We start from the raw sequence: 22,487 nt of genomic DNA, 5'->3' as shown, positions 1-22,487 counted from the left end.
GTGCCCAGAACCCACACAAAAGCTAGGTGTCTTGGTGTGTGCACCTGTAACTCCAGTGCTGGAGGGGTGGAGCAGGAAGACCCCTGGATCTCCTCTGGCTGGCTAGTCTAGCTGAATTGGTGAGCTCCAGGTCTGGTGAGAGACCCTGCCCCCCAAAATGAGGTGGAGTGTGACTGAGGAAGTCAGCTGCTGCTGTCTCCACACACACAATGCTTGTGTGTGCATCTGAATGCACGTGTGCAGACATGAACACATGCACGCACATACATACACACACACACACACAAAACACATACACACAGAGAGATATTTCATTGCTATAAAAGATTAAATCTGACTCCTGACTCTCTTAAGCTTTCTGCCCTGTCGGGTGACAGCCTTTGGTACCCTCGCCAGAGACTAAGCAGATGGGGTCATCTGATCCGGAACTATAAATAGATCTTTTCCTTTGTAAGTAATCAGCCAAGAGTATTTTGTTTTAACAATGTTAAACAGACTAACCCAAGCTTAGCTCTAGCTCTTCCGTGGATGGGTTTCCTATCAGCTACAGGCAGTATTTCCAGACCCTGCACCTCAAAGGCTGTTAAAATTCCCTCTGCCTTTCAAGAACGCAGAAATGATCCACATTTCCTCCGTACTTCTATCCATTCTCAAGTCGAGTCTCAGAAAGCAGTGGGTGAGAGGGGAGGGTTTGGGTCCTTCATGTCTAAATGATCTCTCTCTCTCCCTCCCTCCCTCCCTCTCCTCCTCCTCCTTCTCTCCCCTCTCTTTCTCTCTTTATGTCTCTGAGTGTGAAGATGGATTTCTGATGTTTTCTTCGATTACCCCCCGACCTGTATTTCTTTGAGACAGGTTCTCCCTGCATCTTTTAAATTTATCCTTTCTCTGTTTGCCCTTTGCATCTCTATCCTGGTAAAATTCCTTAATGCCACCTACCTGCTCTTCCTGTGCACTCTCTCTCCAGAGCCTCCGCTTTGTTCTTAGAGAATCCTTGCCTCGCTCTCAGGGATGTGGCCTTGTCCTGGATATCTTTGGGGGCATCAAGGATGTCTTTTCAGCCTCTTGTTTTGCAGTGGTTTCTCTGTGGTCATTTTACCGGGAAATTCATCTTGTTCTGCCTCCTCCAGATAGATTTAGTTACCCTTGGCCACATGTTCATATTCATTCTGAAAACATTTAGAAGCTGGTAGGGGTTCCGTGTCTGAAGATGCTTGAGACATGCTGCAGAGTGCTTGCGTCTTTAACTGGGAGTGCTATGGGCCTTAGAAAGGAAGGGTTGTCCAGTTTCCCCACTTTTCTCCCTTCATATTTGGTTGGAGAAGTTTCAGTGTGTGGATGAGACTGGATGGTTTTGCCTCTCTGTTTTGCTTTCCCTTCACTCCTGAAGGTGGAGGGAGGTCTACCCCGAGACCTCACACAGGCTAGGCATACCCTCTCACATTGAGCTCAAGCACCGCCTTGATGGCTCATGGTCACTTACAACCGATACTCTTTTAGGGCCATGCCCCTGCCCACTGCTCCTGGCTTTAGAATTTTTTTGGGGGGGGACTTTGTCATCCTGTCCTTGACTCAGCCCCCCCTTTCTGTGGACCTGTTGAGAGTCCTCTTCCACAGAGACACACCTCCCTGTCATTCTTCATCCTGGCAAGTTTGAATGACTTTGTTTCTCTTCTGGAATGACAGTGATGCCACAAGAGAAGGGAGAGGTGGTTTGGGTCAACCCATCATCTTTAAGGTGAAGATGGCTCTGAATCAGAACAGCATCCTACAGTGCACTTTATATGTGTGACTCCATTTGTTCTCTCGAACAACCTTTGAGATGGGCATGGCCGAGGGTCCAAGGGCGACCTCACAGACAAACAGAGTCTCCTGAGAGATTAAATGACTTACCCAGGTCACACTATGAGTTGGGGATGCAGCCAGGACTCCAGGCTGGGTGTCTAGCCCTGACCTTGATCCAGGATGTGACAAAGGCATTGGAAACACCCAGAATAGGATCTGGATGCTGAGAACAGACAAACTTTGGTCCCGCGGCCTGGAGTGTTGGCAGCGCTGTGTTTCTCTGAAGTGTTTGAGGCAGTTGTGGATCCTGCGCTAGGGGGCTGTGATTGCGGGGAGGTAAGGGGAGGGACTGTGGGTGAGCTGGGGTGCTGTTGTGTGGTAACACCTGTTCTCTCATGTCCTATGGGCTGAGGGGGAGGAGCAGTGGGTGAGCCAGGGTGCTGTTAGCTTGCTTTCTGCGGGAGGAGAGGGCTTCTGTCTTTAACTATCAAGCATGCTCCTGCCTCAGGGCCTTGGTACTCACTCTGACTGAGCTACACTGCCCCCAGATAGTCACATGACCCACATCTACATTATTTCAAGATCCTGTGCAAGGCACACCTCCTCGAGAAGGCTTCTGACTAACGATGTGGCCTTCACTTCTCTATTTTTCTTCCTAGCCTTTGCTGTTCCCAGACAAGGCAGCCTGTATTTCTTTCCAGCATGTCTTTGTTGTTGTTCTGGGATCTCCATGCACGTAGGGAGATGTGGTGTTTGCACGCCTGGCCATGTAGAGTCTATTTATTAATAGACTGGATTTAGACTCAGACTCGTTAACGAACTCCTTAGTCTGTTGTTATACTCAGCACAGTCTTTCCAGTACCTGCTGAGTTAGTGAGGAACTCAGACCATTCCTGCCCTCTGGTATTTATCCTATAGGGAGAACTATCAAGGGTGTGGAATGAGGGTGTGCAGGCTTTGCAAAAAGTCCAGGGACTGGCGGAGAGCCTAGTCAAATTGGCTCAACAATAACAATAACCTATGTCTCCTGCCTGTGTGCTGTGCGCCTGCCCAGTTCTTGTGTCATCTTATTTAATGATTTTTAAAGTCTGCAAGGGGCTGGAGAGACGGATCAGTGGCTAAGAGTACTGGCTGGTCTTGTAGAGGACCTGGGTTTAGTTCCCAGCAGCCACATGGAGGTTTACAATAGTCTTTAACTCTAGTTCCAAGAATTCCAGCACCCTCTTCTGGCCTTGCCACTATGTAGTGCATATACATATATGTAGACAAAACACTCATATACATAAAATAAAAATAAATTAATTTTAAAAAAATCCATGAAGTCCAATTCATAGATAAAACTGAGGGTCGGAGAGTTAATACCTGGTGTGGCATCCTGTGGTTAGGAAGTGTCTGAACTTCACCTCAGACCAAATTCCTTGGATTCCATCGTCTGTTTGTCCTTCCTCCACTTACCTGTGTCCTCCCTGTAGGCAGTGAGTGATTGGTCATGTTTGGGGACAAACGTCCCTAGTTTCTGTTAAACGTAGAGGTGAACCCTGTGATCCTGGGGGCTAGCCACTTCCCACCTTCCATCACATCTGGCTTTTTACAAGCTAGTACTCTGTGTGTTTGCAAGGCAGGAGCATGGCTGACTGAGCCATCTCCTCTGCCCAAACTTTATGGCATTCTGTCCCAGACTGCCTTGAGACAGATCCAGCAGGTCCCAGTCACTGCCATAAATCCACAATCACCTTGGATTCCAAAACAGCAGAGCCTTGGAGACCAATCTCCTTAGGAGGGGAACCAGGGCTATCCCTCTAAACAGCTTCAATCATCTGAAAAACATCAGGATGCTCCCACAATCCATGACAAGTAGGACCAGAACTGAGGCAATGATCAGCCAGCCCTGAGTTCACAGAGATTGCTCAATCATTCAAACCTCTCAACCGACCTCAGTTCTTCCTCTGTTTAGATGGTAGCCCGTGTCAGAACTCCAAGGACATGCTGAGATACTGATGTCTTCCACTTCCCCAGTACAATTAACCTGGGCCATATTTATTAAACTCTCTTCCTGTCTTTCCAATCCTACTTTGTTGGATTTTTGGAGGGACAGCTTGAACCCAATCTGTTGAGAGCTCCCTCCCACTGCCCCAAGTCACGTCCACATCCTGGGATATCAGTACCACCTGTATGCATTTGCTTGTTAGTTTTTGTCAAGTTGACACAAGGTAGGGTCATCTGAAAAGAGGGAACCTCAGCTGAGAAAACACCTCCATGAGACTGACGTGTGGGCAAGTCTGTGGGATAGCTTCTTAATTGATGATTGATGTGGGAGGGCCCAGCTCACAGTGGGTAGTGCCTCTCCTGGGCAGGGGGTACTGGATGGTATAAGGGAGCAGGCTGAGCAAGCCACAGAGAGCAGCCAGTAAGCAGCACCCTTCCATGGCCTCTGCATCAGCTCCTGCCTTGAGTTTCTGCCTTGTTTTCCCACAGTGATGTACTGTTCCCCGGAACTGTAAGATGAATTGAACCCTTTCCTCCCCAAGCTGCTTTTGTCCAGTCTATATCATAGCAATAGAAAACAAACCATACATCAACAACAGCCACCACCTCCTCCCGCCTCACCTTCTTCACCTTAGACAGTGTCTAACGTTGAAGGCCAAGCCCTCTGTGCCACCCACGTTCTGCCCTGTCCCTATCGCCTTCCCCTCTTCTTAGTTATTTCTTCCCTTTGCAGTTAACATGTTCCCCATTCCCAGGCTATGCCACTAGGGACAAGTCACTCCCGAGCTCCTGTGTCTGCATGTGTGGAGTGAGCTATTCCAGCCCTTGTCACCACCTAAGAGATTCTTCTTATGGTCACCAGGCGGTTGAGATTCTTTACATTTCTGCAGTGTTCGCCCTTTGTGAGTGGGGCACAGAGGCAGATCAAACGAGAGAAGAATATGTACAAGGGGAACAGCTTCCCGAAGTATGTCCCGTGGAACTCTAGCACAATGTGATGCCACATGAGACTTCTATAAAAATGAGACTTCCCTACAGTTTAACCCAATTTTAAAATATTTTTAATCCCAATTTATGAGCAAATGTATTTGGAAAAGCTGAGTTAAAGTCTAATACTTTCTTTTACCCTGAGATTCCCTGGATCATTTAATAGGTTCTCCTATATTGTTTCTTTTCAAGATAGGAATATTGCACACATTACTTTCCAGAGATACTGGACCGTGGAGCTTTATTTTCACTGAGTCTCACAAACACTGGAAATGCAGGACAGAGTGTACCTTGCACCCTGGCCCAGGCAGGCCAGGAATTCTCTTGCTTAGGGCTAGGCAATGCATCCCTGCTTGGGGTCCTGGATGGGAGCCTTTCGGAACTCACAGGTTCAGAACTCTGGATCTGAAAGGGGTCCTTAACGGAGGCAGTTTCAGCACCACCATGCACACACTTGCAATCCCAGTGCATAGAGGCAGAGACAGAATAACCCTGGAGCTTACCCTGGGTTTCTGTGCTTGCCTTGGAATTGCCCTCACATCAAGAGTAAGGAAAGTAACACATCGACCGCTGGTATGGCACACAGAGGGAGTAACATACCAAGGGCTGATATGGCACACAGGGAAATAACACACCGACAGCTGATATGGCGTACAGGGGAAGGGGAAAGGAGGGTTTTTGGAAACAGGGGTGACACGTGGTGCAACCTGACCTTCTTATCTGCTCTCTGCCCACTGCTCCCACAGGGTGAAGCAGTCTGAACTGTTTGACAGGTGGAAGCGCCTCCAGATATGCAACTGGGCAATGGACACCTCTGAAGCCAACCTGTTCAAGTATGCCTTGCCGTCTGCCTTCCCTCCTCATGGTGTGGGTCCTCACTGCCACCTCTTCACATATCTATCACCTGTAACACCTGGTTCTCAGTGGGCATCTGTCTAGAGCTGGCCCTAAGGGCCTTAGGGATGTGAGCAAGTGGCAAGGCCAGCACCTGGTCAGCTAGCAGCCCCATGCTTTGCTGTGGTCCTTGCCCTAGCCTTACAAGGTTGGGGCTGTCACAAGTAGCTCAGGCTGGTGTGGGTGTGTGTGTGTGTGTGTGTAGGTGTCATCACAAGGCTCGTGGAGAAGGAGGTCCATTCCCCAGGGCTCCCTGGACAATGCAGGGGACTGAGCCTGGAGCTGTGTATACTCCAGGGTAACTCAAGAAGGTGGTGATCTGTGCTCATGGCCACGTCAGAGCCCATTAGTTTCCAAGGCAGGGGGCAAAATTGCCCAGGACCTAACCCTTTGAAAGTCTGCTTGGAAAGTCCTGGAGAAGAGAGAAAAACAGGTTGCTTCAGCAGCCCCCTTTCCCTCGGGCTCTCCCCCCCATCCCCCACTTAAATCTGGTATCTGTGGTTTAATCCCTCTGCAGCTCAGCCTTGAGTGTTACTGAGACCAAAATGTCAGGACTCTTTCTCCTTCCTTCCTCCCTCCTTCTTTTCTTTCTATATTGAATTCCTGGAGCATTTTTCAGGAGTCATGTTCCACCCTCTGCAGGAAGGCATCTGGTACCAACCTAGTGTCCCCAGGCTGGGCCTGCCCTTGCCCTAAGTCAGCTTCTGACAGACAAACATGGCACTTTGGGTGACCATACAGACCTTGGTTTTGTGTGATAAGGGGGAGATCTTTGTTAGGTGTTGGTCATAGAGGCTGAGACCTTAGAGAGCTCTGGCTTCAGGTTGCTGGATGAGAGAGGGAGAGAGAGAGAGAGAGAGAGAGAGAGAGAGAGAGAGAGAGAGAGAGAGAGAGAGAGGGAGAGGGAGAGAGAGAAGTACATGTCCTGGAACAGTGAACTTTGCGGGAGTGTCTTGCTTTTGGTGAGTGGGCGTCAGTCAAGGCCTGGCGGATGTGGCTAGCAGAAGGTGGTTTGAACAAGCCTGTGATGAGTACCATGCATGTGAGGTTCATAGAGGTGTAGGGTCTGGTACCTGGTTTCCTTCCAGCCTGAGAAGGCAGGTGTAATGAAAAAAAGAAAAGAAAAGGTGAGGTGGGTACCTTTGGGCAGTCCCTGCCAAGATATGCCACTAAGTAAACGTGCCATGAACAACAGAGTTAGCGCCAAAGGTTTATTGGGGGAGGTGGGAGGGAGAGAGTGAAAGGCCATGTTGGAGTGGGGACATGAGAGAGGCAGACAGACAGACAGACAGACAGATGGGGAGTGGGGAAGAGACAACAGGAAGAAGAGAGGCAAGATAAGCAAGAGATCAAGCTGTGCCTGGCGAACACTTTTCAGGGGTGCACATGTCGCAGAGCTGGCGGTAGGAAGGCTAGATGGTATAACTGAATTGTGAGGCAGGCTGCTTCTGTAGCAGGAACTAACAGCCGGGGGTTAGCATGTGATTAGCATGTGCCATAACCTTCAAAGACAAGAGCTATCATGGAAGTATGGCTGCCGGAGCTTTCCAATAGGCAGCGAACCTGGGCCCTAAAGAGACAGAGAGCTCCAGGTGCTAGGAGGATGCTGGGGGTGGGGGGAAGTGAGTCTGGGAATGGAATGCAAAGGAAGGGGCCCCTCTCTGCTCTGCCCAGTGTCACCCCCGTCTCCATGCCCAGCAGGTCCACCTTGTCCAAGTGCTGCAACGCCCCTGGCTTTCTCTTCACCACTCAGAAGAACACTCCTATTGAGACAAATCTCAGGTATGAGGTGGTATCCAGCGGCTTCTTCCACATCAATCAGGAGATCTTCCAAATGTTTCCCAAGGTATGTCCCCGACATGGTGGTCTGGGAGGGAGCCAGCTAACTATGGCTTGTATGATTTGGGGGCAAAAATAGGTTAAAGTTCTGCCTCTGTCCTTGCGTGCTGATGACATTCCACAGCTATCTAGAAGAGGGATTAATTATATATATCTTGATCACTCAGTCAAGGCAGGCACAAGAGAAAAACCATTCAAAGCGTATGAACACCAGAAAGCAGGCCCAGGACAGAGCCAGGCCTGAATGTCAGCCACATCAGATAACCTTAGGATCATTGTGTAAGAATGCCTCTTCTTAGCATTTAATAGTTACACATAATGATTGATTTTATTATGCCATTTTCATGCATGGCTGTAATGTATTTTGGCCATATTCCCACCACTTCTACCACCACCTTCTCTTATTCCCTTCCCATGCCCCTTGTCTTTTCCAATGAGCCTCTTCTCATCCCTTTTTTCTCTGTAACGCAATGGGTTTTATTGAGGTTGCTGAAGAAAATGTCTCTCCCTCCCTAGCAGCCATTAACTACTAATAATACATCTATGATATCAGAGATGTTGTCTGGAGGTGGGCTGGTCAGTTATAGCATAGTTGCTCTCTGCCCTTGGGGGGGTCCACATCTATGGCCCCTTCAGATCGCCGAGGCTGATAGCTAGCTCCAAGTTCTGAACTCTTGGAGAAAGGGATGCAGAATTATATTTTTGTCTGGGTCAGATGGTTCTGTGATGCTGAGGTGCTGTGACTTCAGCAGAGAGGCGGGTGGCAAGGGTGTGTTCACGCTTATGTTCTGGAAGGAGAGCTCTGGGGTGCCCTGCATGTTTTAGTGGGTCCGGGGAGGTGCTAGCAGGATGAAAACAGAGTCTCTCTGGGTGTCTATCTTATTGCTGGTACCAGAGTGATCAAGTAAGACTTGAGCTCAGGGAATGAGCTGAAGTCACAGCGCAGTGGGTTGAGTCACCTTCACTAGCTGAGCCTTGCAAGGTGTGGCAGGTAAACTTTCATCTTAAGCAGGTCACAGCAGCATGTGACGTAGCCTGGGCTGGCTTGCAGGTCCTCGGAGAGCCAGGGCATGAATTGCTGAGGTCAGGAGATACAGTAGGGTCTCCACCCCTTTCTCTGGAAAGGACCAGATAGTAAGTAGCCTTGTAGGTGACATCATCACCATCACTACTTGCCACCACGGTCCCAGCGCAGCAGTGGTCATGACAGTGGTCACGAGAGTAGTCACTGTCACGAGTAAACTAAAGAGGGAGGCTTCGTCTTAGTGGCACCAGCCTCGGAAAGTGAATGTAGCTTTCACACGTCATGTATCTTATTTGAATGGCTTCAGACCGTTTAAAAATATAAATGTTATTCTCAGATTGCTGGCCATACGAAAACAGGCGGTAGACCAGATGTGGCCCATGGCCATGACTCTCCAGCCCTCCCATAACATAGCAATGTCTCTGGGGTTTTAAATGGCCAGCTTTCCGGCCCCTTGCCCACCCAGAGATTCTGTTTCTGTGGCTATTGGAGGGAGCCTAGGAAGGACTGTTTCCAGAAAGTTCTTGATTTGCACCTGTTTAGGACACACTCATGGGAAACACAAGAAACCCTCAATGACTTTTCCTAAGACTACTGTGGCTCGTTCCGTTTCTCTCCCCATTGACTTTGAGACCCCAGTGCTCTCCCTGTCCTGGTCCCCTGGACCTGTCCCCGCAGGGAAAGCGAGTCACAGATTCAAGTGCATCACAGAGGGCCACGACAGCTCCTTCTGATTGAGGCTAATTCTTGGTGCAATGTGGTACCCTCAGCGATTGGTTGGCTGGTGGGTGCTGGCGTCATAGCAGGCCTGCAGACAGAAATGCGAGGGGTCACCCAATGCAGGAGTCTCTTTTGCTCCCTCCTCATCTGCAGGTAGAGTTCCCCTTTTCTCACAGGTCAGACAAGGCTGCCTCGGCAGGTAGCGCTCACAGAGGGGATATTTTTGGGGGCAGGGGTGAAACCTCAGATGAAGTGTGTGTGTGGGGGGGGCACTGGCTGTGACACCGTGTATGTGCCTCTACAGGAAATGCCCTACTACCGATCTCAGTTTAAGAAGTGCGCCGTGGTGGGCAACGGAGGCATCTTGAAGAACAGTGGCTGTGGGAAGGAGATCAACAGTGCCGACTTTGTCTTCCGGTAAGGGAGCTCCTGGAGGTGCATCTGCTGCCTCCGTGGCTCTCCTCTATGAGTCCTTCTCCCACATTGTCCCTGTCCCTGTTCTCTGCTGCCATCTGAAGACCACCTTCACTATCCGGGGACCCCAACCTCTCTAGCTCTATACCTTCAAGCAGGTTGTTGGACTCTGGGGTTGTAGTTTCTAGTTTTCAAAATGGAGGTAGGGGGATTTGATGAACTAATGGCATTCTGGATGGGAGATCCTAAGACTACGTCCTGTAGTCAACCCAGACTCCCCACTTGTCCCCTTCTGCAAGCCCTGGTGGGAGGAGGGACGCCTGTGACTTCAGCCAGGCTCTAACTGAGCTGGAGAGGCTCTCTGCGTTTCTCCTTTCTTGTGTGACATGTACCTGTTTCCACGCGGGGATCCTTACTTTCCACGTCATCCCAGGCAGGGAAAATGAATTGAAAATGAGAACCTCAAAGGCTGGAGAGACGGCTCAACAGCGGAGAGCACTAGCTGCTCTGGCCACCATTTCTCTTCTGGGATGCCCTCACCTCCCCCCTCCTAAAGAACTTGGTGTCACTCTCAGGGGACATTTGGCACCTGGCAACTAGATTGTCTGTCTTATGGAGACTGGAACCATAGATACTTTATTGTTCCGTTTGCCTTATTTGGGGGTATAGGGATTTCTCCCTGCTACCATGACAAATTACCAGGAAGCCAGTGGCTTGGAACAGACAGGGTTTAAAGTCACACACTCTGGGGTGCAGTTAAGGTGCCAGCAGGACCTCGTCTCTTCCTGAATTCTCTAGGGCAGCTGTAGACACTGCTTGCATTCCTTGGCTCATAGCTGCCAGCACCGTAGCATCTTCTACTCTCTTTCTCTCTTCTATTGTCACTGCCCCCTCCCCAATCTTCCCGTCCTCCCTCTCTCCCTTCTTTTTTAAAAGACAAGTTCTCACTTAGTAGCCCAGGCTGGTTTCAAACTGCCACCTTTTTGCCCAGCCTCCTGTGTGCTGGATTGACATCACATGCCCCCACACCACCTTACGTGCTTCCTGTCTCCTTTTGTGATGTGGATTCTTGGTTGTCAACTTGACTACGTCGGGAATTAATAAAAACCCAAGCAACCGAGCCCCTGTGAGGATTTGTTTTTTCTAAAACACCTTCCTTGCCATCACGTTTTCTTTGCAAAGGCTCTTGTGATCTCCCTGGACCATCTGGATAATCCAGAATGGCCTTCCCTTCTCAGGATCCTTAGCGTATTCTCAGCTGCAGTGTCCCTTCTGCCAATTAAGGCTCCTGTTACCCAGTTTTAGAGATTAGGGTTTTGTTGCCTTGGTGACCCCACATTCCTACCTCAGGGGCTTTCTACAGGTCATACTGCACGCCCTTCTGCAACCTTGTATCTTTGAATATCTCACAGGTTATTTGATCCTTCTGCCAGCAGACTTTTGCTAATTCCTGCCCTTAGCTCATCCACGCTTTCTCAGAGAAACCTTGAGTCCCCAGACAAGGGGATGCTCCTGTATCTCTCTTCTTAATGCCATACCTTCCTAAAGACCCAGGGATGACCACAGATTTCAAGGACAGTTTTCAGTGGTAGTTTCAATATCTCCATGGTTGTAACTTCATTGAGACCAAAGATTGGAGGGTTTTTCTTTCTTTTTTTTTTTCCTGCTCTTCCTTTCTGATAAAGGGCAGAAGGACCTCTGCTTTAGTCAGCCATAGCTGTTCTGCCCAACTGGTGGCCTCTCTGACTTGTACCATATCCTTTCTTTCCCCTCCCACCTCCCAGTCACCGGAAGATGGCTGACAACCTAACTATGTGAGGCTGTCTCTCTGCAGGTGCAACCTGCCCCCTATTTCAGGGGAGTATGCCACAGATGTGGGGGAGAAGACAGATGTAGTCACCGTGAACCCCAGCATCATCATTGACAGGTCAGTGGTCCTCTTTCTAGACCTGCACTCCTTGTTAGTGGTCACCAGTCATTTACAACCACTGGGCACTGGGAACATGGTTGGTCCTGACTGAGATGGGCCAACTGTCTACATGAAGCGCTCATCGGGTGTCAAAGAAACTTAACACATCGCATTGATTTTTACATTAATCACAGGCTAAAATGATAGTATTTTAATATTTCATTAAGTAAAATATGAACATTATTTTTAATAACTTTCCTCATTTCTGGTTAATTCAATACATGGGGCCTGCATCGGGTTTCTTTGGGCAGTGTAGGTCTGAGCAGTTGTTACCTAGAGGTGGAAAGCGGCCTTTCAGGGGGGCTGGGGACAGGCCGTGTCCATGCCCAGGTAGGAGGTTTGATCATGCAAAGGTCTTAGATCTCACTTGACGGCCCTCTGTGGGTCTGCCTGAGGGGTCTGCAGGAACTAGTGTGTTGAAACCCCAATGTTGCACATCATCAGCCTGGCTGGAGGGGTGAGTAAGAGGGACAGGAGAAGGGGAGGAGTCACCAAACTGCATCAGATGCCAATAGCCAAGAGCCTTCGGAGAGCAGAGAGAACCGCAGAGGGACAGATGGTCACTGGAAAGGGTGTGTAGGTAGAAGCCAAGATACCAAGGAGAGGCCTAGCCAGGCCAGAAGGCTGGGTCAGATGGTCACTCCCAGTCTTAGGGCGAACAACAGGGGAGTAGTGTGAGGCTCCACTAGGAGGCACAGCCTCTGTGCCTTCCTTGTCTGCCCTGATCCTCTGACTTGAGCCCACTGTCTCCCCAGAGCCCCACACTAGTTATTCAGTCCACATTGCCTCCTTTCCTGTGCCCATTTATCAAAAAATACCATCTTCGAGAGCCATCTGATGGCTCAGGGGGTCAAAGGCTCTTCTTGTTCGTGTTGACAGCCTGAGTTCAAACTCCAGGGCTTGTAGTGAATCTTCCTCTGTCCTTCCAGTCAGCTTCTAAATTACAATTTATTATTAATTACGAAAACTCAGTTGATAGCTTAGGCTTGTTTTTAGCTCTTATAACTCAAATGAATCCATTTGTATTAACCTATGTGCTGCCCCAAGGCTCATGGTTTGTGACCTCATCTCCAACATGTTATGTTTCCTTTGCACCTCCTCATGACTCCACCCATCTTCTTCCCAGCATCCTCTGTGCCTGGAAATCCTGCCTAGCTGTTGGTCATTTAGCTTTCTATTAAACCAGTAAGAGTGACACTTTTTCACAATGTACAAAAAGATTATTTTACAACATTTTACCTTTTTGTCTAAATAAAAAGGAAAGGCTTTAACTCTAACATAGTAAAACTATATACAATAAGAACAATTATCAAGTAAGAATTATGTTTATGATGCCCAGTCCATTTTTATTTGGCAAATCTAGAGAAAACACTCCATTATCTATCCTCTCTTGATGAGTCCAAAGTTTTGTACCTAATTTATCTTCTCTTCTATCATAATTAAAGGAAACTATAACTATAACTATCTAGTCTTCAATTCCATCAAAGACCCCAAAGGATATAATATTACCTGAGTAAACGGGACTTGCGATGCAAACCACTTCCAAAAAGACAGAGGTATCTCTCTGCCTTGAACAGTCACACAAGGTTCTTCTGTAACACTGGGGTGTCCACCTTCAATCTACGAATCTAGAATGTCTGACAGACTTTTCTGTAAATCAGGAATCTTGAAGGACTGACTTAACATGTCTTGGAAAAGTTCAGCATTGCCTTTTTTGTGTGTCCTGTTTGTCTAGGTTGGATTGGCTGTTAGCAGTCAATGCAAGGGCAATTTCTTGCCCAGATGGCTAGCTTTTGCCACAAAGAAAGTAAACTCCAATTGGAGGTTCTTCAATGTTCATTATCCTTTTCTGAAGTAGATTGGTGCTGCCAGGAGCAGACATGTCTCACAATCATAAAAAGTCTCAAGTTATTAAAACATCTTGAATGTCATATCCTTTAGGTCTTTGAAGTATTTGAAAGCAATCTATTTAAAATATATCTGTTTAACTTTGAAAATATACTAATATGACTATAAGTTTGATTACTATAGATGACTAACTACTAACTTGTATTTTTAAAATTATACATTACATTTTTAAACAAGCTGCATAAATACAATATCCCAAACAAGAGTAGAAACATACATTCAGTATAACAAAAATAACTTTAAATTTGTATCAATATACCAAAACCCATACCAATGTAAAATATTTGAGGTTAATTGTTGTCTTTTATCCTATATAAATGTAAATATATACCAATGTAAAATATTTGAGGTTAATTGTTGTCTTTTATCCTATATTCCTATATCCTTCCTAAACAATAACACACATCCATAACCCATCTAATTACCAAAAACCACCCAACCCACCTCTTGGGAATATGGATATTGTGTTCTCTAGACTGCTTCTTGTTGTCTGGGGATGAAGGTTTCTTTAGGGAACCTGAGAAAATTGAGATAATGATCAAGTCCTGGGAAGATTAGTTGTAGCATTTGTTGTCCAGTCTCTGTGCAATGAGAAAGCACAAGGCTTATCTGAAACCCTGGCTAGGAGAGTCTGTGAGACTGGACCATCTCAGCCAGCAGCCTTGAAGCTGTTCTGGATGCAGAACTCTGAGGAAACTATAACAGAGGCATTCTGAAAGGCCGGATTGCCTGGGTCACCTGTTTTCAGTGCTGTCTGGGCCCCTTGTTCTGAAAACACATAGACTTTCAAAGGTAACATATGTAACTGCATTAACGCAGCCATGGACTGTGTATTGTATACAAGCCAGCCAAAGATGATTTTTTTTTGTTTTATGTTTGAGTTGGTAAAATATATGTGACCTGTCTTATAGTTTTTCTAGGTTTATTTCTTTATGTTTGAGCTGGTAAAATATATGTGACCTATCTTATAGTTTTTCTAGGTTTATTTCTTTATATTTGTGGCCAGGATTTTAGGGAATCTTCCCTGATCAAACCTGGTCTCTATCAACCTTGAAGGAATCCACAGCCTTTTATTTTCTGTAGAAGCAAAAGCATAACCTCTTCCCTAACGTAGCATATTTTTTTAACTTCCAGTTTGAAGTTAAGACATTTTAAGACTATATAGATTGGTTTAATTTTATAGTTTTTATGATCCAGTGTCTCTCAGCAGCTATTGTTTGCACATCAACACTCAAAAACTTTAAAGTCAGCACAACACTATACAGGATCCAGACCACTGTGTATCTTCCATCTTTATATGGGTCTCCTTTTTACATTATTTTATTTTTTCTTCAAAGATTTTATCTTATTATTTATAAACTATTTTTATGACTATTTATACCTATTACCTATTTTCTTTTCTTTTTTTTTTAAAGACTAAACACATTTTTTAAAAACACACTGTAACTTGTTTGGAGGTTTACTTCCTGTCTGGATCTGCCTTACTGCGCATCTGTAACCTTTTGTGTCTACATGAGCTAAACTTCAACCAGCACGCAGCTCAGCTCATGGGGTGCTGGTGGCTTGAGCCCACAGGCAGCGGCTAGGAGATGTTTCTCTTTACCATGGCCTGCACAAGAGACTGCAGGACCAGGAAGCTGTGTTTGGCTGTTTTTTTTTTTTATGTTTGGAACATTTTTTAAAGCTTTCTGAGGTCTCGTGTGGACATGTGTACCCCACGCTGGGTGGCGTTTGTAGCAAGTCTTTCTCTGTCCCGACAGCCAGCTCCCAAGTCACAACATGGAGACTTACTATTAATTATGAAAGCTCAGCTGATAGCTTAGGTTTGTTTTTAGTTAGCTCTTATAACTTAAATTAACCGTTTGTATTAATCTTTGTACTGCCCTGAGGCTTGTGGCTTGTTATCTCATCTCTAACATGTCATACTTCCTCCACCTCTCCTTGTGACTTCGCTCTTCTTCTTCCCAGCATCCTCTGTGCCTGGAAATCCTACCTAACTATTGGCCATCCAGTTTTTTATTAAACCAATCAGAGTGATACTACTTCACAGTGTGCAAAAAGATTATTCCACAACAAGGGCCCACATGATGTAAGGAGAGGGCCAGTTCTGTCAGGTTATCCTCTGACTTCTGCAAGCATGCTCTATGGCATGTGCCCCCTCCATTAATAAACAAACAAACAAATAATAAATATGTAAAGGTAGGAAGGGAAGCAGAGGAGGGGAAGCTAGGCAGCTCTATGAGCTGGGATGGGAGGGGTGAAACGTGGGAGTTGAGAGGTGGGGAGGGGGTGTTAGGGTGAGGTGAGAGGGTGGGGTAGGTTGGGGCTGGAGCAGGGGATGAGGCGGGGAGGGTGGGCTGCGAGGATGCACAGAGCTTACCGCTGCCCACTCTGCCACCCTGTAGGTTCCACAAGCTGGAGAAGTGGCGGAGGCCCTTCTTCAGGGTGCTGCAGATGTACAAGAACGCCTCGGTGCTGCTGCCGGCCTTCTACACCATACGCAACACCCTTGTGTCCTTCCGTGTCAAGTACCTGCTGGATGACTTCGGGTCACCGCAGCAGGTCTACTTCTTCCACCCGCTATACCTGTTAAGCGTTTCGCGCTATTGGCTCAACCTGGGCGTGCGCGCAAAGCGCATCAGCAGCGGCCTCATCCTAGTCACCGCGGCGCTGGAGCTCTGTGAGGAGGTGCACCTGTTTGGCTTCTGGGCCTTCCCCATGAACCCCTCAGGCTTTCACATCATGCACCACTACTACGACAACGTCAAGCCCAAACCCGGCTTCCACGCCATGCCCTCTGAGATCTTTGCCTTCCTTCACCTGCACAGCCGTGGCATCCTCCAAGTACACACAGGCACCTGCAATTACGGCTGACAGGCCCATCACGGGCGTCTCAGCTCCCATCCGCCTCCCTTCAGGGTTCCCTGGCCCTGCCATTGTTGCTCCCTAAGGATTTAGGGTTTGTCTTTGGATCCTGGGGAGGGAGTCAGGGACAGAACCCATGCAACGTCAGCTCTGTCCTGAGCCTCCATCCTGTGCCTCCATTTAGCTCCTGGGCCTCTCTCCAAGGTCGGGGCCTCATAAGCACACATCCACTCAGTTTCAGCTTCCCAGAGAACACATTTGTGGTGGCCTGTTTGTAGCTAAGTCAGGCCCTGCGGAGAACAGACTTGCAGGTGAGCCATTCCCTTTACAGGAGAGAGCACAGTCCAGGTCTCGTTTGGACATTTGGCTGCCCAAGTTTCATACCAGAGACTCAGCCATGAATCACCATCTAGAATCTCAGGGCTCAGAGGCTAGCCCTTCTAGGGAACAAACAGTGGCCAAGCATCCTGGTCTACCTGGCTGAACTTCAAATGCTTCAGGGATAGCTCATCAAGGCCTGTGTTAGCATCACCCCAAGACTCCAGTAGCCAAGAGCCATCCACCTCTTAAAAATAGCCCTTGGACACACACAGCCTCGGTGCCTCTAGGTTCCAGCATTTAACCTTTGACAAGAAGGAAATAAACCAGACCAGCCATTTGCACTAAGATCTCCAAGCCAATGCTATCGACTCAATAAGTGCTTAGCAATTTGCTTCCTGTTCTGTCTCCCTATTTTCAGCTCCATTTTAATCAGGAGTTATTTATAAAGATCTGTTCCTCTCTATGTCCCCAAATACTGCAGAATCTTGTTAAACTGTGTTCCTGAATAGGAAGGTGTCAGCTGGAAAGCTCCTCCTCACGTGAGCCTGGCGGATGGCAGCTAACTGGGACTTTGACATCAATGTCCCTGCTGTTTCTGTTGGGAAGATGGCACGTATAAGGCTCATGCCTGCCGTTTTCAGACACAGGGATTCACCAGGCCTGGGGTTAGGGGACCCAGCTGTTCCCAGGCTGAAAGGTTCACATGCCATCCATATCTGGAACTCCTTCCAGTTGCTTCCTCTGATGTGTTTTTACCCTAAATGTGATAGTGCCCATTGTCACTGCTGGTGGATTATTGCCTGTGGAATTGTGGATTGTGTGGGGAAGACTTTAGCCTGAATGCCCTCCTTCTGTCTTTTCCCCTCTCCTTCCTCTTGCTGTCCCATCCTGACTTTCTTCCCTCCCTTCTTTAGATATTTCTAGAGAAGCCTGTTCTGATCTGGTCCGTGTTTGGGTTGGGGACGATGCCCTGATGGAGGTGTCACCTCTGTCTTCTGCAGAGGAGCAGACAGAGCACATCGACACTTCAGCCCGGCATGCCACTCTGAGGAGCAGCTATGAGAAAATCACACCCAGGCCCTCCACCCAACCTCACTTTGTAGGTGCCAGAACAGGCCCCGCTGAGGAGCAAGCTGGCCCTGAGGCTTCTGGCCCACTTGAGCTCTCTCCTCTGATTATTTTCTGAGCCTTCTTCCTCTGGACTCTGGCCTGTAGGTGCCTGGAGCTCATCCCACACCCAGTTTCAACTGTGAGGCCCCCAGGAGGACCCGAACCTTAGTCTGCAAGGATGTGAGGTCCTGGAGCAGCTGCAGCTGCAGAAGCACTCAGGGCAGCACACGTGGATGGGCCGGGAGCAGTGGACAAGGACAAGGCAGATGTGCTTATGACTTCCTGGGCTCTGGCTGCTTCTGCCAAGGAGGGAGTTCTAAGAATGATCCAAGTTAACCGAGTCCACACCTAACTGAATCCAGTTCTTAAAACCATGGAGTGTCAGAATTAGAAGGTTTCATAAAGACAGGTTTGTCCCACTAGTAAGAAGTGACACCAGCCGTCAGACTGTCTGCCAGGGACAAAGCCCTCTACCCAGGGAATAGGGTACTGCAGGTGGGCAACAGCCTGGCCAGATATCAGGGTCTCCCTTGCTTGAGGTTGCTCAGAACCTGCCCTAGCCGGAGCCCCCATAGGAGCTGGAGATGGCTCATCCAGATCTCCCCATGCCCATGCATGAGGGGGTTAGGACATCCTCCTGGCGTATAGTGGTCCTTCTGCCTCTGGATTTCAAGACAGATTCCTCCTGTCCCTCAGAGTGTCAGTTTCCTTATCTCTTCAATTAGAGGCTGAGAAAGGACTCGTGGGGTCTCTCCAGTGACTGCTGGGGGACATCCAGGATGTGTGGATCTAAGTAAGTGGTCCTTATTATGAAAGCTACTGTGTCGTCGCGCCCTCCTGGGTAGCCCTGCACCGGCCACTTTCCCCGTCACAGTATCCCACCATCGCTCCAAGACCCCTTCAGGTAAAGAGGCTATTGGGGTATAGGTGAAGGGCTGAGACTTAGTGGTTTGGGCACTTGCTCATGGCCAGGCCTCCAGGGGAGGGTGGGAGGGTTCTGCGGAGCTCCACAGACTGCACTCCAAACCAGGGCTGCTTGCCAGAGCCTCTTTCCAGCCCCGACCTCTATAACAGTCTTTATGCCTGGTGCACCGTTGCCCTGGAAAAGAAGGAGCAAGGAAAGATGCCTGGAAAGGGTCGATGTTAAATAACAACATGAGTTGTTTTATTTATTTAATTTATTTATTTAACTCGCCCCAGGGCACATGGCAAGTTAGAGGTTCCCCTGAGCCTCACCCAGTCCCCTGACTTCCAGGCTATATGCTTTCTGCCTTAGTCAGTAGGTGTAGCATTTATCAAAGGTCCAGAGAGACTTAGACATTGATGCTGGAACTTCTCTGCCCCATCCTGTCCCACAATGCAGACCACCAGTTAAATTCTGATTTAAGGTCAGCAATTCCCCATGAACCAAGTAGCTGTTCAGCTGTTGTGTCTTCCTCTGTGCTAAATGCAGTTCCAGTCTTGAAAGATAGTAAAGCAACAGCAGCAGCAGCAGCAAGTCGGTGACTCAGTGCTTAGGCAGGCAGAAGGGAGGAGGCTCAAGGTCAGGCTGGCTTCTGGAACCTTCTGATACTGCTGTGACAACTTCTCTGCCCAGCCTCAGAGAGGCATAAACAACACTAGATGTCGCTGAGTCTGGGAAGAAAACAGAGGCTGCAGGGCTTGCCCATCGGTTCCAGCCATGTATTACTGTACACCCATTGTGCCAGGGGATACATGATGGGTGAAGAAGCCCCCTGACACTCGCCATCATGTGGACACACTGATGCTAAAAGAAACCCTTCTCAAACACTCACAGGAGCTCAATGTGTAGACGACTCTCAGGGCCAGGTTCCCAGTTATCAGGGAGAGGAGAAGAAGGGGAAGGACGAGAAAGAGGTCAAACCTGAACCCTGAAGGTGAGCAGCAAGCCTTTGCCAAAGAAGGTGCTCTGCCTTAGGTCTCATCCTTGTCAGCCATGTTATATTTGACAAGGTTGGCTCCAGGTCCTCAAGTTCTTTCCTGCTCTGTTTCTTCCTGATACGGCCCAGTCTCGCAATGTCACTCGGCACGTTCCCCATCCTTCATTCTCTGCAACACCTTCTGGGGCTTTCTCAACAGCAGCACTCCTGCTGCAACTGTATCTCCTGAGAGCCACCAATCCTTGCTGTTCTCACCTCAGGCTAGCCCTCCCCAGGAGCACAGAAGCATGTCCGCTGGGGCCTTCCGAGCATCTGCCTCTGCGTGGCATCTCAGACCTCAGCCTGTCTGTCCTCCACTGACACAGGTAGAAGAGACTGGACTCAGAGACTCTTCCATTGTTTAGTAGATTTGTGACCTTGGGGAGTCTCTGAAGCTGCTGGAGGCTCGGATTCCACATCTAAAACAGACAAGAACCTCAGCCATTGGTGTTTCCAGGAGTAAGTTTAATGGTGTTGCACAATGCTTGGCACAGTTACCAGTGCAGACATTGGATAAGCACAGGCTCTCTCTGCCCAGACATCTTTCTTCTCCACACTGCTTGTTGGTTCTCAATTTCAGCACAAATATCCATGGCATTCATTCCCTCCCTGCACTTGCTTTTGCGGCTGCTATAATTTGGGCTTTTTTGAGGGATCCTCATTTATTCTAAGAATTAGCATCCCAAAACACCTTTTGTGAGACCCATTGCTGCTGGTACCACACAGTCCAAGTTTTTGTTTTGTTTGTCTGTTTTCAGTCAAACCATACAGGCCATGCCACAAACAGGCTCTCCCTCTTTCTAGAGACCCTCCTGCCTCTGTGGGCCTCCCTTCTTCTGTTAGTCCTGTGCTTTTGTGCAAGAGGTTCAGATGCCTGGAATGGTCCCACTCCTCTGCCCCTTCCCCCTCTTCTTATCTGGTCACTTCTGCAAATTATTTCAGGGTATGACTCCTGCTACATCCCCTCTATGGAGTGGGCCACCCACTCTGCCCTCTGTGCGTCTGTGTCAACCAGCATGGGGATATCCCTCAGGATTCCCTCAGAATGCACAGTTAAGAGTCCCAAGACTCTCAGTGGATGGCTTGTCTTTTCTCTGGGGGAAGGCTTGGAACCAAGCTCATCTTTGTGGCCCTGGCACTGACACAAAGCCACACAGTGGTGTTAGAACATTCATGACTGGTGCCTGTAATCCTGGGACCCGCAGTTGCAGCGTTCGGGAATCAGAGGCAGGATGACCAGGAGTTTAAGTCTAGTCTGGGCTACATAGCAAGTTCAAGGCCAGCCTGGGGTATAGGGAGCGTGTCTTAAATTTTAAAAGTGAATTTAAGCAAAATTCAAGTACATTTGCACTGTGTTACTAACCTCCAGACTGCTCATTCTATAAAATGAAAGCTCGAACCCTGTGACATGCTAATGGGCCCCGCTTCCTGCCCCTCACAATCTGCACTTGTCTCTCTGAATCTGGCTGCTCTGATACTCTCACCTAAACGGAACCATATAGTGTTTGTCTGATGATTTGAGCCCCTTTGCTGGTAGCAAGTGCAGACTTGAGCTTGCTTTGCCAGTGAGCTCGGCTGTCTTGCTTGTGACTGGTTCGCTGGTCTGTTCCTATTTTCTCTTGCATGATCTCTTGTAGACATTTTTTCCCATTTCAAAGACAAAAGGAAAAATAGCCACAGTCATCACCTAACTTGACGACAACTTCCAGAAATCAGTGACTGCCTCCTCCTAGCCAGGAGATGGTTCTTTGGCCTGAGGCCATGCAACAATTTTGGGGTAGGCTTTCTGTCTGCTCCCGAACTGTGGCTGTCAACCCTTGTGCACATTCGGATTTCCTGGAGCTCTGTAGTAAGTGGTCCTGCTGTCGTGCCCTCGTCTTCCAGAGACAAACACGGTAGACTAGAGGACGTTTCCCAGGGTCCCTCGAAGATGTTCAAGTGGTTCCCAGCATAGTGGTTGAGCGCCATCATGCTGTGCAAGGCAGTGATCTTGATCCTGTCTCACAGGGGTCTTCTGAAGAGATTTCTGAAATTCCTGGACCCTACTCCATGATATTTCTATGTGGTGTGTTTATCTGGAATGGGACCTGGGCTCCTAGGGCTTCAAGCTCATTTGGTATCCTGGGACATGCTGAAGGTGACCTAGGGACTCCACTTGGGGAAACCACTGTCCTGGATGGTCCTTTGGTCTGTGGCTCTGATCTGTTGCATTTTTTTTTGTCTCTGGTGGGTGGATTGTTCTAGAAACATCTGATTCAGGTGTGAGACTTTTTTAAAGTACCATCAGCATTTCCTCATCTGCATATTTTGAACATTGGAAAAAAATAAACATCATGAAATATTTTTCAAGGCAAAGTAAAAGACTTCTTGGATTTAGACTTAGTGTATCTTAATTACAAATTCATCACATTTAGGATTGGAGTGTGTTTGTAATCAGAACTAAGGGGCTAGTAATTCTGGAGCTTGGGATCTGTGTAAAGTCACTCTGTGTTTGGTGCTAGGGTGGAACCCAAAAATTGCACACACCGTCTAGCACAGGGAGGACCTACTTGTCCACCTGGGTGAGGGTCTAGTCTTCTGATCCAGGCCCATACTTCTTACCCCCAAAAAGCATGAAAGATGGCACCCAGAAGTCATGCCTCAGCAACGAAGGCTACAGCACCTCTCTTTCTTAGTCTCATGCTTTTCCCCCTGCATTTGGAAAAGGTCTGAGTTGGAACCAGTTGGT

General features: G+C 48.2%; 1 protein-coding gene across 4 annotated transcripts in view; it reads left to right on the top strand.

Moving 5' to 3' along the window:
- St8sia5 (ST8 alpha-N-acetyl-neuraminide alpha-2,8-sialyltransferase 5) overlaps positions 1-22,135 on the top strand; it is a 72,594-nt gene extending 50,459 nt beyond the window's left edge. For 2 of the 4 annotated variants that reach the window (XM_085676400.2, XM_085676401.2), the window contains 5 exons: positions 5,502-5,588; positions 7,348-7,495; positions 9,537-9,649; positions 11,481-11,573; positions 15,929-22,135. In XM_085676400.2, coding sequence (XP_085532526.1) covers positions 5,502-5,588; positions 7,348-7,495; positions 9,537-9,649; positions 11,481-11,573; positions 15,929-16,397 — 910 coding nt within the window. In that variant the 3' untranslated portion in view covers positions 16,398-22,135. The remainder of the gene's footprint in view (positions 1-5,501; positions 5,589-7,347; positions 7,496-9,536; positions 9,650-11,480; positions 11,574-15,928) is intronic. The other 2 variants (XM_048419475.3, XM_048419476.3) reach the window with 1 other exon arrangement.
- Positions 22,136-22,487: the final 352 nt, after the last annotated feature.

The sequence above is a fragment of the Myodes glareolus genome, chromosome 13 (genome assembly GCF_982192425.1).
Source record: "Myodes glareolus chromosome 13, mMyoGla1.1, whole genome shotgun sequence".
Taxonomy (NCBI): Eukaryota; Metazoa; Chordata; class Mammalia; order Rodentia; family Cricetidae; genus Myodes; species Myodes glareolus.
Note: the sequence above shows the minus strand (reverse complement) of the source record. Positions and strands in the feature narration are given on the sequence as shown.